Below are 18,740 nucleotides of genomic sequence, written 5' to 3'. Positions count from 1 at the left end.
TGGACCCAGCAGTCTATTGTAATGTTACTTCTTAGTGTTAAATGGTCCTATTTAGTGGGTTAAATATCTCCAAGTCAAGTAAGTCTGCACAAAGTATTTTCAAGTTGCTTTATCATTTAATGCAGATTCATATATAGTCATTGGTTTATATAAATATATGTAATTAACTGTATCTCACAGCAATTTTATTATCATTACGTATCTTACTAATCTGTAATTTTAAAGAAGCCTTAAACACCATTTAAAACCAAGTGAAACTACAAATGAAAACAGTTGGTTGAAACTAGAACTTGGTAAAGGCTCCAGGGTTAGAAGGCAAGCCATCCTCTCATTATGGCCTGATTTAGAATGAAATCTTCACAAAAAAGAATGGCAGTTGAAACTGGTCTGTTCTTACTGAACTAACACAAGAAGTACAGTCTCCTAATAACATTCACGTTGCCCTTAAAACAGTCAAGAATTACTGTTCTCTAAATAGGAGAAATGTCTTCCCATGGCAGTCCAGTCCAGTCTTCCCAGTCCAAGATTTACCAGTGTTTGTGGCAGGGAAGTTGTGTCAGCACATCCTCTGCAGCCAATCAGCTATCATCCACAATGCTACTCTCCATGGTGTCTGTCTGTCAGATACTACTTTTAGCTACTTCAGCCCACTTCTCTATCCAACTTACACCACTTCTGTTTGAAAAAAAAACATTTTTTAAAGAATATCAATGCCATTCAAAGCTGGCAGTTCTCAGGCAGATAGTTCACAGTCTGATGTATATATATTCTGATTAATTACATGGCACCTGATTTGCTTGCCCTCGCTATAAATAAAACTAATCTAAGCTAGACTCTCTCTAATCGAAAGAAGGCAATAGATATCTAAAGTATGTGCTTTTAATTGTGCATTGAAGATTGTCTTTTTCCCTTGACTTGTCCCTTGACAGTGCAATCTCTGCGTCATTATTGTCCTGCAGAGTCAGGCATAATGATTCTGCACCAGGGCTACCATAGTCTGCGACAATTTTATTTTAGTGAAATACAGTACTGGTGGGTGCATAGGATCTGTAGACAACATCCCACACTTTGTGTTACACTCAAAAAATATGTAGTTTTTGTAGTTAGTACAGTACAAAACAACCTCAGCCACCTACAAATACTTTATGTACTTGCCTATAAAAAAAAAAAAAAAAGTGTCTCCTAAATTTTAAATACATTTCAGCTGGATCTTTGTGTATCACCATCATTTCTACATGCATGAAAGAATATGGAGCTGGGCATAATCTGATGAGAGAAATGGCATTCTATTTTTAATTCTGAAGGGCATAGATCATTTGGATTTGTTTCTGAATGAAAGATGTTAAAGTCTAGTAAATATAATGAAAAGACTAATCAGAACAGTCTTTTCAAAAGATTGAGTCCTAGGTAATTGCATGTGTTTGTTTCACACCAAAAATACCTTTCTGTGTTAGTTTTTTATTATTATTCTTGCATTTCCCATGTTGAAACCTTAATGCTTTTCTTTACTAATTCTTTAGCTTTATGTTTTATGGAATAATTCAAATTTAGCTTCATATTTAGTATGTTTACAAGTAAGAGACCAATAATCTTTCATATATGCATAAAATATGATTATTAAGATCCAGTGAAAATACTTTGTTTACTGCTTATTTTGAATGGCAATGAGACTATATGAATTAAAGTAGTGTTGAATAACAGGTGCTGTTACAGCTTTTATCACTGCATACTATTTCTATCCTTTTTTTTTTTAACTTGCTGCATATTGTACATAAGCACTGTTATGGGATTATTACTTTTTTTGAGAGAGTTCATAAAATATTTTCACGGGACTCAAATCAGTTTTCCTTTAATTCTTTCATCTACTCAACTAGCTATCTTAACAAAAAATCAAACACACAGGACTCAGTAATATCTAAAAAACATAGAGCTGCCTTGCCATACAAAGCATCACATTTATATCTTCATCCCTAAAGACTAAACTTGAACACTTAGTCCTTGGGGGATGTGAGATTCTTAAGTTTGAATGTACACTATTGGAGTTTTGCATGACCAGGACTAAATCGAAGCCAACTCCAGCATAAAGCTGTGATGATTTTCATGTGAGGGTTAGGATTACATATACCAGTACAGAAGTAGGAATAATTTGTTTTATAGGCTGAATTTAAATATGTTGCAAGCTGGTCAGAAACTTGCAAAGCTGCACAGAAATATGGCTGTCACCAATCTGTAAGAGATATGAGCCTAAGCAACCATAAGATCTAGGTCTGCTCAAGAAAAAAGTTTGTGAACATGGAGGATTTTTAAAAAGGAAAAAGTTGTGATAGCTAATTAATGGCTGAGCAGCATAATTAACAACGGCAACTTTCACATCTACAGTTCTTGTCTGTATGTTATATACAAAACAGAATTCCCCTATTTATATCCAAACTGTTCTCTGTAGCACCCAGAATATAATTTATTTCAATTCTTTATGCAGCCAGAAGAAGCTTTGTGAAATTTTATAGTTTGTGTTAAATAAATTGTAAGGCTGATACCCTTAATGTCCTATCAGGCCTTAAAGTCACCTAATCTGCACCCAGTCCCCTTGCTCATAGAGAATGTATGATCTCTACAATCTGCTGTCACTGTTAAGACTAGGAAGTCCACCTTGTGTTCAGACTTTGCTGCAGTCAAAAGTTAGAAGCTTCCAGATACAGAAGTTACCTTTAGATGTCTGGAGTGCAGGCATTCACATCTCAGCTAGTTACCATAAGCTCTCTTTACGTGTTTAAAGTATCTACACTAGGGTGAAATGAAGTGCAGTTTAGAAGTGCTTGTTTCTCCTCATTGACTGTGAAGCAAGCCTAAGGCAACCAGCACAAATTCATTCAGTCCAGTGAATCTCACATTAGGATCAACAGCCTTTGGTCAGACACAAGGACACACAAGACTAAGCATGCTCCGGTTTCAGATGATTTTATACAACACTGAAGAAAAGAGCTGGTTTTGTTTCCGTAGCTGCAATACGTAGGTACCCATAGTCCTCAAATTATACGTTATTCACAGTTGTAGTTATAATAAGGCCAGTTGGATTTCTGGTTTCTGTTTTGAAATTTAACTGAGAATATTTTAGAGTATTCATTACCACACACACACACACACACACACACACACACACACACAAAAAAGTTTGTTAATTTAAAGGGATACATACCAAAACAACTGTAATCAAACTTTTGGTTTAAGCTGTATACTCTTAGATAACAAAAGCATTAAATTTATACATCACTTCAGCTTATTGAAACTGTCCTGATTTTAAGCTTAACTTACAGAAAAAGATGCGTGGTTAGTAAGCTTAGAAAAAGCAAGATTTCAGATAAATTCTTGATTGCAATAACTGGATTCTTAGAGTATATTCTCTCTTCCCCACTCCCCTATTGTTTTTCTCAGTTTATATGTTTGTGGAGTAAAAATGTATAAATAGCTGGCCTACTAGTTTTGCTCCAAGATTTTTACAAATGTCTTTGGAGTCTGCTGAATTGTCATTCTTAACATTGCTAGCTAATGTTGAGAATCTAGATTTGTAAGTGATATTATTTTATTACCCCCAAAAATGAAAATTATATTTCTTCTATAGGATGTTACTTTGAAATGAATACTAACATGCTTGAGATTTGCATTTTAATAAATTCTGCTTAGAACACTCTGAGCTGCTGAATATTGGGAGATTTTTCGATAGCATTTGTTTTCCTTCTTAGTATTTAAAGCTATTTGGGTAGAGCATTACTCTTTTGAAATGAGCACTAATGAAGATGCTATAAAGACTTGAGAATATAACTAGCATATTTAGTGTGAGTGAGTAACTTAATTGATCAGCTAGCAATGTGTTTACAGAACATATTCATTCTAGAAAGAATTATTGTGTTATGTTTCCTAAAAGGTGTTTTTAGCATCCCTTTAGAACATGGTGGGAGAAAAAGAGTATGTTTTTTTAGAATTGTGCAATGATCATGCCTATATATGACATGGGAGTAACCTATGGACATCCTGGTCTGTATGAATTTGTGTACATGTAAAGTGTATTCTTACCTTGTATTCCAAAAAATCTTTTCAGGTATTCTCAGTGGTCTTAAATTTTTGAAGGGTAGCCACAGATCTTCTCTTAATTGGCTGTCTTCCAGTATCTTCACTTACATGGGGGATAACAGGGGGAAGAAAAATGAGTGAGGAGATTTCTGAATTTATACTTCTGAGCAATCAAGTGGTTTCCATCACAGACTAACTGGTTCTGGAAATAGATTGGTTTATGGTTTTTTTTGTCTACACAGAATAGTCATCTGTAATCAGTGATTCCACACAATTGGCAAAGCTCACTCAAAAAGCAGGTTGAAAAGTACAGAGCGCAAAGAATGTTTCTGCCATGAGCAAGATTTGGTGACGGCTGGTTTAAAGGCAGTTCAAGTGTGACTGCACATTTACATGTGAGAAGGAAATGCAGAATACATTGCTTGGATGTGATCATAGAGTATGTGCTTGGAGCTAAGGTTTAGGCTTGTAGAGAGGTATATGCTAATATGAATTGGTACAGTAAAAAGCTGAACAAAAGCGTAAAGAAAAAAACATGGAATTGTGTTGAAGTCTGCCTTGAAAGTCTTTAAGTCTGTCATGTGAACAGCTTTCGTCAAATTTAGATGTACAATGGCAGCTGAGTTGTGTCAACATCTACAGTTTTACTGGGTGTGCCTGGGGTGGAGTTGGCTTTCTCCGTGGCAGCTGGGACACTGTTGTGCTTTGTAGTAGTGACTAAACCAGTGGTGATACCACACCAGTGTTTTGGCTATTGCTGAGCAGTGCTTGCACAGCATCCAGGCTTTTTCTCCCTCTGTCCCGAAAACACACAGAGCAAGAGGTTGGGAGGTGACATATCTGGCACAGCTGACCCAAACTGATACTCTGTACCTTATGATGTCATGCTGAACAATGAAAAGTCAGGGAAAAGAAGACCAAAGGGGAATGTTTGTGCTTATGGCATTTGTCTTCCAAAGTAACTGAGGCCCTACGTTCCAGGAGGTGGCTGGGCATCTGCCTGCCAATGGAAAACAGTGAATGAACTCCTTATTTTGCTTTCCTAGCATGCACAGCTTCTGCTATTTGTATTAAACTGTCATTATCTCTATCCACAAGTCTTCTTACCTTCCTTCTATTTTCTCCTCACCCCATGGAAAAGGGGAGTGAGCAAGAGGCTGGATGAATGTTTGGCTGTTTGCCAGGGTCAACCCACCACAACAGTAATTCTTTTTTATTGTATTACACTACAACCTTAAAGATATTTTGAAAGGATTACGTTTTCCAGCTTCCTTCAGAAAGTCAGTTCACAGGTTTTATGCTTTAATGTGTCAGAGTATGAATAATATTTCAGTGAATGCCCAGAGTAACTGAAGAAAGAAAAACGTTATTGCTAATCCAGATAAACTTCAGTCATCTTTGCTATTATCTGTTGTCCTCTGAATTCTTGTGCTGTTCAAGCATTTACATTTAACATGAGAATGCATTTGACCATGCATGCTGTAAAGAAGTAAGTTAAGCATATATTTGTCTCTTTGTGACCGACTGGATTTGTGTATTATTATTTTAATTACCCCTCAGGCAAACTTCTGATGTGTGATCGTGTGCAGGTCAATGTTCTGTGAGTCCTTCAACATGACAGTTCATAGAATAATTATCCTGTCATCACACATTGATTCATTGTTACATCGTTTCTTGGGGCTTTTTCTCTTACTCACATTTGCTTAGCAACCATATCACACGTCTCTTATACTTATTATTCAAGTAGTCACCCTCTGCAGCACATAGATGCATCAATTAAAGCTTTAAAATAAAGTATATTGTTCTATGTAGAATCCTCAGGTGTCAGGAAATAAAAACTGATTTTAAATGTTGCAGGCCTTCTTCAAATGGCTAATCTGTGTTTATATTAAACAAACAAGCATACTAACAATACTAAACAAAAAAAAAGTGATAGGTCACAATCAATAGGAAATGGATGATAAAATTATATTCTATTCTTAAAGTGCTTAGTCTTTTTTAGAGATATACCAATTTACATACAGCTCGGAAATGGCTGAGTGCTGAACATCTATTTTAGATATGTTTTTCTTACCTATATTCTTTGTAAACGTTTTCTGGCTAATTTTCAGATTTGGCTAAATTTCACAGCAAATTATTGTTAGAATGAAACTTGAGTACCCAGAAGCTGTCAAGATGGTTCAGTGATTTAATGTTGGCATCCTGCAGCTCTGACTGTAATCAGCAGATGATCTGGCATTACCATAAATGTTTTCTTAACCATCTCTGTCAAAAAAAAATAGAAAAAAATTTTCCTGGTTGGTTGGTGGCTGTTGTTTCTGATTGAATTTGGGTCAGTTTCTTTTGCATAATTAAAATACCATGATGATCTCTAACAATTTATTTTTAATATCACCTTTTGAGCTAAACACATTTGCAAGGCTGCTTCGTAAGTCAGAACAGACAAAGGAAAAACAAGTCTATGCATAAGAATCCCTTGTCTCAGTGGCTCAGGAGGTCTTACTGCCTTCTGCCTTGATTTCTCAGTGAGAGGGTTCCATTTTTCAGTCTCTTAGTTTTTCTAAGAGTAAAATTTTCTTTCTAAGTTCCTTTGTGAGAGCAATGTTTCTTCTGTAAGCACAAGGATGTCTTGTGACTTAGATTTCTTGAAATTAAAAAAATCCTCTCTTAGATAGCAAGATTAACTTCTGTTAACTGGTTACTGCTAAACGGTAATTGCATGCAATTGATTAGGAAAAGAGGAAACTGGAAATGGTACAGTTGGCTTCTGATGGTTTTTACATACCAAAGTGGCTGCTAAGAGTCAAACTGTTGGACTATAGAGCCATAAATATGTTCATCATGTGAAAAATGCATACCATTAATGATGTTAAACGCAGCATTTTGAATTCACAATGACTGGATTTAATTACCCATGACAATGTGTCTCAAATTTGTCTCATATGATAATTCAGTGGTATTTGGAAGACTTAGTAAAAAACATCTTTAAAAAATAATTCCTCTTTTAGACTCTCTTCAAATCCTGGTCCCTTTTCAAAGCAATTTGTGACACTTACAAAGTACAGTTGTTGGTGTCATATACATGTATGGCTGGATCATGTGCAGAGTAGAATTATTATTTTTTTTTTAATATCCCATCTATTTCCACACATGAAGGCCCAATTACAGTCCATCCCGAAGAGAGGAAATAATTTAGTGAAAGCATATAGCATTAATTAGAGCTTCATATGAAGAGAAAGAAGGATTGTCAAAGGAATGTATATGGAGTCTTGCAGAACGAGAAGATGAATCACTTTTCATCTGCCTTTATTTTCCAATATTTAGTTTTGTGTGAGGATCTTCTTGAAAATGTACTATTTCCTGCTACACAGTTTCAACATCCTTGATAGCATGCTTCTGATGTTTTTCTGTAGAGCTTTGTGAGAGGAAAGCAAGGACCATAATAATAATGCTTGAATAATGAAAGTCACATGAACTAAGATGATTCAGCTTCATCCCATCTCTAGTGTATTCATGAAGGCAATCTTGTATGTTAGTTTACACAGATTAAACTTCACAGCCAGGTTTGCTGCTGTCCTGTTGAGAAGCACCCATGCTATAAAGAAGCACTGATATCTTTAAGCTGACATCAGTGTTGTGTAAATCTTTTTTTGATCTACTTAGGATATGGAGTTCTCATAAATACTTTTCCAGGTTAGTAAATCTCACTCTCACCTGTCACAACAATGACAGCATCCAGCGCTCTCTGTCACCCTACTCCCTCCAGAGACTTGTTTTAAAATGAGAGGAGCCTGAGAGCTGTATGCTGTTCTTACAACCTTTTGGATAATAATGAATGACAGCCCACTGTGACTGTGACCTGTGTGGGCAAGAACTGCCCCAGGACATTGGTCTGGTACCTGTTACAGGAATGTGATAAGATTATGTTTCTACTCGACTGCTTAAACTAACACCCACCTACTTCCCTTTCAGCCCTAGCCTTTCATCTTTATGCTGCTCCCAAAAACATTTGCAGTACTCTGTAGATTCCCCTTTCCCTTAGAAGCAGATTGATTCCTTAGGAGAGAAGTGCAATAGCTGATGAGAGAAAGACATTTTTTCCCATCAGTTTGATCTGACATTACAAGATATTTGTGCTCAACCTTCAGGCAATGCAACCTACCAATACTCTGACTGCTGATATAAACCTGGGAATGGAAGTTTGGGCTAAAAATAGGAAATATAAATTGTATGGTTTTCTAGCAGTTATTAGAATAGTTAGGGAATAGCTCGTAAACATTTAATATCAAGAATAGTGGATAAGAAATAATTTAGTTTTAAACTCTTAAGGCAATTACTAGACATAGTTACTAGGGGTTTTAAGTGTTTATGCTAAATAGCAAATACTTAGCAGAAACAACATTATTTAGAACTGCAGTGAGTGAAATCTCATAAATATCAGGTCAGTCTTTAAGACTTGCTTCATTGTTTGGATTTGTTGGGGGGTTTATTTCCCGTAAGTAAGAGGATTTCTACTGTGTTTTCTTTCCACAGCAATTCGTAAACGAAGACACAAATTGTGCGTTTCTTTTCCATTTTGGTGATTTTTATCACATATTACTTATCATTACCCATTTCAGCTGCCAGTGGCTTTCCTTTGATGGCAGCAATCTTTATGCATATTCCTGAAATTCTTCATCAGAGTGTACCCTGAAAGCAGTATTTATCTATAGGTAGATTCTGTGCAGACAGGTTTGGAGACTAAATGTGTCTAGTCCTCAAAGGCATCAGTGGCAGTTTAGTGCGTGGGATTTACATAAATTATTGCGGGCTGAACAGAGGATAGCTTTAGACTATGGACGTCTATGTATCGTATCAAAAATCACTAACTTACACAGTCATAATTTTTGACCCTGTTAACTCTAAAGAGGATTTGGAATGACAAGTTACAATATACTTCTGAACAGAGTGAAAAAAGAAGTAATAAATCACATTTCTGAAATTTAAAATAGTCTAAATATGTTAACTTCCAGTTTCATTATTGTAATTGCCTGATCATTTCCTGACTTAGAAAAAAAGTTTATGTTTATCCTATTTGTACCTTGGGAGAAATCCCATAAACATCTAGGCTGTATTACACTTCTGGACACTGCCTGAAGACCCACTGCCACTAGTATACATGTAGATCAATATTTATCTTTTCACCCTCTTCATCCTAACATAAATAAGATTATTATTTGTTAATACTAATGCTATGCCAAATCATTTATACATTTTGAAATTGTCCTGGTTTCAGCCGGGATAGAGTTAATTTTCTTCTCAGTAGCAGGTGCAGTGCTGTGGTTTGGATTTGGTGTGAGATCAATGCTGACAGCACACTGATGGGTTTAGATGTTGCTGGGTCTTGTTTATACTCAGTCAAGGACTTTTCAGTTTCTCGGGCCCTGCCAGCGAGAGGGCTGGAGGGACACAAGAAATTGGAATGGGACACACCCAGGACAGGTGACCCAAACTAGCCAAAGAGGTATTCCATACCATAGAGGTCACACTGAGTATATAAACTGGGGGTCAAATCATGACAGAAATTAAGAAACTTACACATTTATTTTTTTAGGAATGTTTCAAACCACATGCCACAAAGTAGGTTTCTATTTTGGAAGTTTCCATTTTGCAGTTTCCTACAAACTCCCAAATGTGCCTTCATTTGGGGAAAGATGTGTGAGGAGACACGGAAGATTCACTGTAATTCAGAGGAAATAGGGAGGATGCCAAACTCCTGTCTGAATTGGCCATCAGACACCCTCAGAGGTTTCTTCTCTCACTTAGATAAAACTTCAGGTGATTTCTGTCAGTAGTCTGATCCACACTTCTGTTCTCTTTTCATCTTAACAGGCACTTAAGACTTTCATTTAAATCCCAGTAACTTAAAGTTGCATTTCTTGTAACAAAAGTCATTGCCAGATTAGAGGTGAGAATATATTAGTTTAAACAGAGAGATTAGTCCCAACTCAATGCAAATGCAAAATACATTTGGAAAAGATAGGAAGAAGATTAAATTGAGTGATCAACAGGAACTTAAAGTAGTCTTTGAGAAGATATAGGTAGGTAGGGGATTAAAAGAATTTTTAAAGGCTTTGCTTTAGGGTGTTAGGGCTGGTGCTGCAGGGTGTGACTGAAATAAGTTATAACAACACACAGCACTCCTTTTTAACATTTCAGGGATGTTCTCCAATCCTACCCTTGTCAGTCACAGAAATTGTTGAAAAAATATGAAACTCATGAAAAGTGGCAATAAAAAGTATTTAAAGTATTTTCCATTATAGTATCCAGCAAAGAGCTATCCCATTTTTTAACAAGCAGTGTTATGTAATAGATGTGGGCCTTCTAGCTATAGCCATCTTTCACATTATGTCTAAATTCTGCTTCTGGGTGGTAAGGCAGACTTTTAAGAAAGATAATTAGGTCTTGTTGCATTCTAACACCAATGCCAAGGTCTGGGAATGGATTTCAGAAGGCCAATTTTGGGCTGTATAAATGACGTTTAGGTAAGACGGGTGCCTGAAAAAACACAGAGCTCACAACTGTCCAGTATCTTATACTCTAATAGGATTTGAGGGTCAGTGTAGGAAACGAAACCCTCGTTTCATACTTGAGAGGAAAACAAGAATTAATGATTTTCTAGATGCAGCTGAAGTGGGAATTCAGAACCTCCACCTTGTCCTGAACTTAAAAACAGAGGTCCTCAAAATGTCAGCTAGCAGTGGTCATATTCAGCCTTTCACAATCAGTAAATGTCAACCATCTGAAAGATAAGCCAGTATTGCCCAGTTTACAACAGAAAAAGTAGCTCTAGAAAGTGTTTTGCTGGTTTCCTCCTATCTTCAGCAAAGGACGAGGGATGATCTATACTTTGGTATCAGCAAGAGGACCCTTTAGGAACATCTCCAGACTAATTTTTCAAGGACTTTGTTTACTTAGGTGGAGCGCAAGGGGGTATACACTCATATCCTCACAAGGCCTATGGTATATGACCATTGCTAAATATGCTTGGTAAGGTTGCATTGGGACATGCAGGATGATGCAGTCAGTGTAATTTGTGGAAGATGGACATGACTTCCAGAGACTGGACTGCTGTAAGCATTCCAGCTTGTGGGAATGCTGTACAGCTGCATCCAGATTCCACATATTGCACTGCTGTCAAAAATACATGCTCTTTTCCTCTGCTGTTTTGCTGAGAAGACATGGGAGTACAGCACCAACATGGTGATGAAGCTTTTCCCTGACTTTCAGTTCCATGCATCAGGGACGTGTACCAGAGACAAACTATGCCACCCCACTGGGGAGCCAGTGATGAGGATCATAGCTAGGGCTGTTACTTTTTCCATGCCCTCAGAGTATCTTCTAGCACAGGCCAAGTCATGACTTACAATCTACAAATAATTTGCATCACTGGTAAGGTTGGTATGTGTGGACTTTAGAAAATCTTGGCATAGACATAGTTTCAGGAATATGATTTAGCTTGTGGAGCACAAGCCAGAGATCAGAAATACTCCACTGGGGTTTTGAGCATTTTTCCCTGTTAACTTAGCAAAAGATGTAATGAGGTTGTAACTGCAATTGTTCTTTCTTATGTTATGATTTTGTCATGCCCCACATTGAGATGTATGACTGTAATACAAGCATATAATGCTGTCTAATGCAGTTCTCCTTATTGTATTTGCAGCTTTATTTTTCAATTGGTGTACAAGTATTTACATAAAAAGTAAATAAGTCCTTAGTATCAAGACTTTTATTGAGGAACTCTGCAATGAAATAAAGCTTTTCAAAGTGCTTTATTATTTTAAATATTTCTTAGTAATTTTTTAAAAATCCATATCTCTACTTTGGTGAGTCTCTTGCAATCATTATTGTTCTCTATTAAAGGTAATATATAACAGTATTAATGCAGGATTTAAAAATCTCCAACTGATCATATTTTGCTTCCACAAGTTCACAGCAGGTAGGTCTTGTACTACTGACTCTTTTTGGTTCACATGCTAGTGCACCATTTCCTTTTTCTGAATATGAAGTATGTAGCCTGTAATAGATTATAAGCATATCCTACGCTAGGACACCATTTAAATTATGGAAAGCTATTAAGCACAATTTTCTGTCAACTGAATTTCCTGAGTATTGCTGTTAATCAAAGTAATTTTAAAAGACTTTTATCTAGAGGATAGTAGCTATTTAGCTCTAGGTTATGTGAATATGATTTTGAACTGTTTTTGATTAACAACAATGTTCAGGAAATTCATATCTGAAAAAAACTGTATTTTAATATTAGATCTGAAGGACCCACAAGAGCTAGATATTGAACAAGGGGAAAAATAATATTTCAATGTCATGGAATACAGACACTGAGACTTTAGTGGCATGCAGTGTGATCTCTGCCTAACATGTGCCTGGAAGAATTCAGTACCGGTAAAGTCAAAACTGTTATGGGTAACTGTCTTCTCAGCCCAGCATTTAGATAACTTAAATGTGAATTCAAATTTTTTGCTTTGTCATCTGCATAGTGATTCTTATGATACAGGTAAATGACAGTTTTTGATAACTAAAAGTGAGCAGACATTAGAAACCTGTCTCAACTCCTTCCAATATGTACAGCAAATTAATAAGTTCTGTCATTATCCAGTGATTCTTAACATCTGATTTTTTTGTCTTACTGCTGCTGGAAGGTACACCTTGCTACAGCAGGTGGACAAATAGCACATCACCAGAAATGTAAGCTTTCTTCTTAACAAGTCTTCATGTAGAAGTGCCTTTCCCTGAGTAGTTAGTTTTCTTTTAACCTCTCTGACTTTATTAAATTCTTTGTATATTTGAACTAATATGTATAAGTATGTAAATATATTTATTTTATTCTGCAATTTGTTTCAAATATAGTTTGCTGCCAGAAGCGCAAACCAAATTTATGTATGTTGATAATGTAATGGTTCAAAGTAGTTTAGGAAAAGGCTGTTAATATTTGTATGGTTTGTGGATTTTCTGGGGGTACCCTTGTTCTTGAAGATAGGTAGAAGATGGTGTCCAACATCCCTAAGCCATCTCCTTGCTACTGTGGCAGACATTTCAAATATTGTCTTCAGAAACAGATCAAATTCTTGCATATAACCAGTTATGGTTTTTTACTGTCACTTCTATATATGTGCATTCCAAAACTTCATTACTCTGATGGTTCAAAATTTTTTATTTCTAATAGAGATGTATTAATGACTGTTTATTCTTGTGCTTTGTCAGTTAATCTCAACTTGGGGCTTTTCGTGAAAGTAAATTAGTATATTACAGCTTTTATCAAACTGAACTAAGGAAGTCCAGCCCTCCTGCTGTTGTATGCTAACCTGTAGCAGCTTGCAGCCTTGTAATTTTAAATTCTTATGCAAGGTACATTGGCTTTTGTAAACCACCCCCCTCACCAGTTACAGGTTGAAAACACACTTCTTTTGTTTTACCACTATAGCATAGGGTTTGAGGGAGGTGTGGTAACAGTCCAAAGTAATGACAGCGGAATGGATGGGTTACCAAATCACCAATGCATGCAGGTTTTGAATCAGTTTGTAAAGCAGTACAGTGTGTTTAAGAATTTGGGGTTGAAAAATTAATTCCCAAGTGATTACAATAAAAAAATGGCAGGATGGACATTAATAATTCTGAGGAATTAGTAAGAGTTCTTACCTTGCTAGTGCCCAACTAATTTTAAACTTTGACTTAAATGGAAGTGATCTTTCACTCTGGTATGAAGAATACCACCAGCAGCAGATAAACCTCATGTATTACAGCAGTTAATTCTTCAGGTACATGTTTACCAAAATGAAATCTAGGACTGTAAATACATACATATGCTTTCCTAGTAAAGTTTAGTGTTTCTGAATGAGATTCACAACAGCCAGTTTACTCAGCAGGAAACTGCTTACCTACACACCTGGACATGCACTTATGCATAGCAATGCTACATGGACAACTTCCTCCTTGACTGAAAGAGCATACCCAGTAAACATGCTACCTGAAGGAGCTGAAATAAATTTACAGTGATAAAACTGGACTGAGATAAAAAATGTGTATCCAGATCTTTTTTCCTAATTGACACTAGCTGCTCAGTACTTTTTGTAGCATGGTTGAGACCAAAGTGTTCTCATTATTTAGGAAGTGCAGCTAATCACTAGCATAAAGTGTCATGTCTTAAGAATATGGCACTTTGTGATTTTTGCAGTGAATTGTGGCATTTTCACTTCACAGGAGTTACTCAGATAATGCAAGGACTACTCACATAAACTGGCCAGTGATTAAGGCACTTTACTAATCCCATTTCTTGTTGTTGCAGGACCCCTCAGAGTGAAGGGAAAGGCACTGGTTCTTCAAGTTGAATGCTCCACTCACTAGTCTATGCATAGAAAGTCACAAACTTGGGCACAATTGCTGCTGTTGTAAGGGGGAGGAGGGGCAGGGAAGACACAGCTGTACTCAACTTTACTCAGTCACTATCCCAAACAATTTCAGTTTGTAGGCAGCAAGTTACAGGACATGCTTTCCTGCAAGGCTAAATCAGTTACCAAGTTTCTAAGCAGGACAGAAGTTTAGAGAGATCCCAACATCTACTGCTTCACAATAGCAAACTTGCAGCAGTTCCCTGCTTAGGCGATTTGCTGTTCTAAATCTCACTCTAAGGGACCTTACTCTGCCCCTCGCCCACTATGAGAAACTGGGGAAAATATTGCTGAAGTTTACTTTGAGGCCTCAGTTCATAAGTGTTTACCACCTCTGTTATTCAGTCTAGTTAATCATACCCAATTGATCCTCATGCTTGAGTATTTTTGGCTTGAAAACTGCCGAAGTTTTTGCTGAACTGCAAAGTAGTTAAAATGTGGTTGTTGGTACATCTGAGGAGGTTACTGTCAGTGTCTAATTTATTTTTGCCTTTTGTAAAGTCCAACACCTATACTTAATCTCTGATTATATGATATGTTTTCTTCTACTTTAAAAAAAAAAGTACTGATTTTCAAAACAGGTATTTTTCCTGCTGCCCCTAGATTGAATGTAAACAAAAAGGGCTACAGTGCAGCTAGTATCTTGTATATTGATAGAGGTAGCATACTTTTCTCACCCTGCAAATATGTGTTCAGAATCAATAAATATAAACATTTCAAATGTGATATTTAAGAGTCTACGTATCAGGGATATTTTAATTACATGTTTATTGTATGTAATTATAAAGGTGTGTTCATAACCAGTCTCTGGCCTCCTGTGATTCAGTAAAACTGAATTGTGTGCTGCTGCATCTTCAGGGTCAAATTATTTTTCGTAGTATAAAATAGAAATTACATTTTTCAGTTAAGTGCAAAATTTGCCTGTTATCAAATTTTAATTAAGAATAGTTTATTTCATTTAGAATAGAAGGTATATATTTTCCTCCACTTGCCAAAAGGTGATCATACTTACAAAATTTGCTGAGGTTGTCCAAGAAAATGTGTAAAATCCTCATCCATCACTGAGAGCCCCTGGTCAGGGAATGACAGTGCAGTAAATATCTTCAGCAGCTGCCTTTTAATGTACAAGCTGTTTTCGGTAGGAATTTTCAGCACTCACATAAAACACACTGTCATGAGTGACTGCCTGTGCTCCAAAGTCATTACTATTGGGATGATGGAACATCTTTCAGCGAATAACCAAAAAACTTTAAATGTCATGTCAAGTTTGTTGAAGCCATTTTCAAGCCTTGCTCAAGGTTACATGAATATTGAGTATGTCTGTTTCTAAAAAGTTTGAGATCTATGAGGGACCACTCACGTTGGTTTTGAGAACAGTCACTTGATTGGGCAGGGGGTGGGGGTGTTAGGGAACAAAAAAAAAAAAAAAAAAAAAAGGCCGGCTATTAATACATGTCAATCCAGCAAAGCTCCTGATATTGACTGAGTATAACTTCTTGTGACAGTCAATGCCAATGATGTTTAGCAAATAGTAGCAAGTTATACAAATTCTTAAAATTACTTAGCTGCCTACAAGATCGTAAAGGAAAGAAAAATTATTACAATGGTAATTAAATCGAAATAGATTTTTTTAGCATTTTAAAATTTGAACACTTAAATATGTAGGAATGTAACTAACCAGAAAAACTTTGGAAGACACTTGAGAGGTGCTGAATACTCTTTTCTCTTTGACTCCAGTAAGAAAGGAGGATCCCATCAAGCTCTGCCTGTGATTTTGTAGGAAATATGGGTGCTATTCTTATGAAACCATGTGAAGTCTATATCACTTCAAGGGACCAACCCCACTGATTTTGAATGATAGTATTTTTTATCTTGCCTCCTTGGCAATCATTACTCCATCTAGTACACCATCTGCATGTAAAATTTTGTCTGATCAAGAAGTCTTGTTATATTACAAAATATTGAAACTGAGATCCAAGGTTTTGGTTTTTTCATCTTTTGCAGAGAACCAGAAAGGAGAACTAGAGAAGTCATGTTCACACCACAGTGTCAGTTTAAACTTGACAAGAAGCCCAGTCACCAAAGAGGTTACTTATGATGTGGAACAGAGTTCTACGGTGTGGAACAAGGCTGCTGGGAGAAAGGAAGCCTGTCATGGAGAAGGCATCAAAGAAAACAAAATAGATCGTATCGGGTCTTCTTCTAAGGGAGAAGCCATTCCAGAAGTAGAAGCTCTCCTGGCAAGACTGCGAGCACTATAGAATAATCATATAAAGGATTAAATCAAAGCTTAAATACAAGCTATAACAGCCTCCATCAGAGATACACTGACTTTCAATTATTGGCATTACATACTTCTGAGTTTTTATCTTCTCTATAGTTGGGCGATCTACTTCTAAACTGTTTGCAAGATTGTATAATATGATGCTATAGTTTTGCATAACTACAAGATGATTTTTATTATATGTTTTGACCTGCTAAGCATACAAAAAATATCAGAAGAAAACATACTCAAGTAATCCAAGGCACAATCCTTTTAGTGGACAAACTACTGACCACATATTTTGAGAGCTTCTCAAAACAGGAATATCTTTTAAATATTGTTAAATCATCATACCTAGGAATAGGGGTCAGTAAATAACTGAAAAGGTATTCTCTACTGCAATTTCTAGCCTTAAGAGGTTTTAGCACCTATAAAGTATTTATTATAACATCCTTTGCAGTTATAGTAATAGGAAATATGTATCATATAAGTCACCCATACTCCAGTTTGAGTTCAAAGAGCACCAAAGCTTGCAGAATTATATATATATATATGTATTTACAAAATGGAAATCCATGGATAGTAAACAAAAAATCTATGCAAATAATATACTTTGTGTGATTATTATATACTGCTGTTAAGCTTTGTTATGATTATTATATCAAAATAATATATACCATATCTGTGATTGCAAGGCTTTGCAATTTTGTCCATAGCAGGGAAAATGTCTTCACAGTTGTTTACCAGTGTTGTATTTTATCTTTTCACATGTGAGTTAATATGTTTCTATAAAGGAAACATGGAATGGAAAAGGTTTTTACAATTGGTTTTTCACAAACTCATTTTCCAGTAGCCCGTGAAGTCTTATTTGCTGGCACAATAGAAATCTTGCACATAATTGCATCTCTTTTATCGCACTGTCATTGTACATTGTTACATGTTCACTATCATATTTATTAATTGCGCATCATAAAGAATCACTACCTATGTTACCAAGTAAGAAGCTACTATTAGAATCTTTGCTTCATTATTTAAAGCTTCCTTATTATAAGAGTGTATTAAGTATCTAATATCTTTCTTCTAAATTACTCTATTTTTCTTTACAGAATGCTGAAAAATGTCTTTCAATAAGAGTCTGTTACATGAAACCAGTGTTTCAATGCTCCAGTGCTTTTTATATCCTTGTTTAAGTTGCCTTCGTATTTCCTGCACTAAACATTAATAAAATTAATTAGAACTCAGAAACTGGGCCTGTTTATACATACTGCATAGAGAGTTTTTTCAGCCATTGTGGGAATCAATCTCATGTTTCTGGGGCTGTTGTAACTGTCATTATATACTCTAATTACATTTTCCGCCTTAGCTGAAAAAAAGAGGTATAAACACAAGTCAGGGAAAGATACAGAGAAAGCCTATCAGACAGTCATTTCTCCAGCTCTCCTTGCAAACAATGAGCGAAGTTGTCATAGAAGGCCCCATTTGGTAACTCGAAATTGCATAGACTAGCCACAGAATTGGGGCTTAGTGCATCTCTAGTGGATAACTAGAAATACAACCACTACTGATTGTTCCACTAAGGTCCTCTGCACCTCCACTGTTAAGACTTACTACCCCAGTTTACAGGGTGCAGTAAAGATTTCTCTCTGCAAAGTACAAATGCCTGACTAAACAAAATGGTATTTCAAACCCAAAGAAAACGTACATTGAAGGGGAAAATAAAATAACCATTCACTGAATGTCTTCAGTTGAGTGCATGCTAAAATAAAAAGACAAGGAGTAGAGAACTCTTTCAAATATTAGCAGGGTGACCTACCAAGTGAAGGTGGAAGTACAAATTCATTTTCCTGAACACAGTAAATGTCTTCATTTGAATTAGTGAATAATAGTCCACAACAGAAAACTGACAGTTCAAGAGACTGCTGTGTAGTTTATCGAACAAACAGAAGTTACAAAATAATCTACTGAAA

At 36.1% G+C, this 18,740-nt stretch overlaps 1 protein-coding gene across 1 annotated transcript in view; it reads left to right on the top strand.

Annotated features, from left to right (window-relative positions):
• Window positions 1–18,018, top strand: part of DIAPH3 (diaphanous related formin 3) — a 245,857-nt gene extending 227,839 nt beyond the window's left edge. Inside the window, exon 29 of the mRNA XM_056328634.1 lies at window positions 16,515–18,018. Within this exon, the coding sequence (XP_056184609.1) occupies window positions 16,515–16,771 (257 nt within the window). The 3' untranslated portion in view covers window positions 16,772–18,018. The remainder of the gene's footprint in view (window positions 1–16,514) is intronic.
• The last annotated feature ends 722 nt before the right edge of the window (window positions 18,019–18,740 follow it).

This window comes from Falco biarmicus, chromosome 2 (assembly GCF_023638135.1).
Source record: "Falco biarmicus isolate bFalBia1 chromosome 2, bFalBia1.pri, whole genome shotgun sequence".
Taxonomy (NCBI): Eukaryota; Metazoa; Chordata; class Aves; order Falconiformes; family Falconidae; genus Falco; species Falco biarmicus.
The sequence above is the reverse complement of the archived record's forward strand: the minus strand, read 5'-3'. Positions and strand labels throughout refer to the sequence as shown.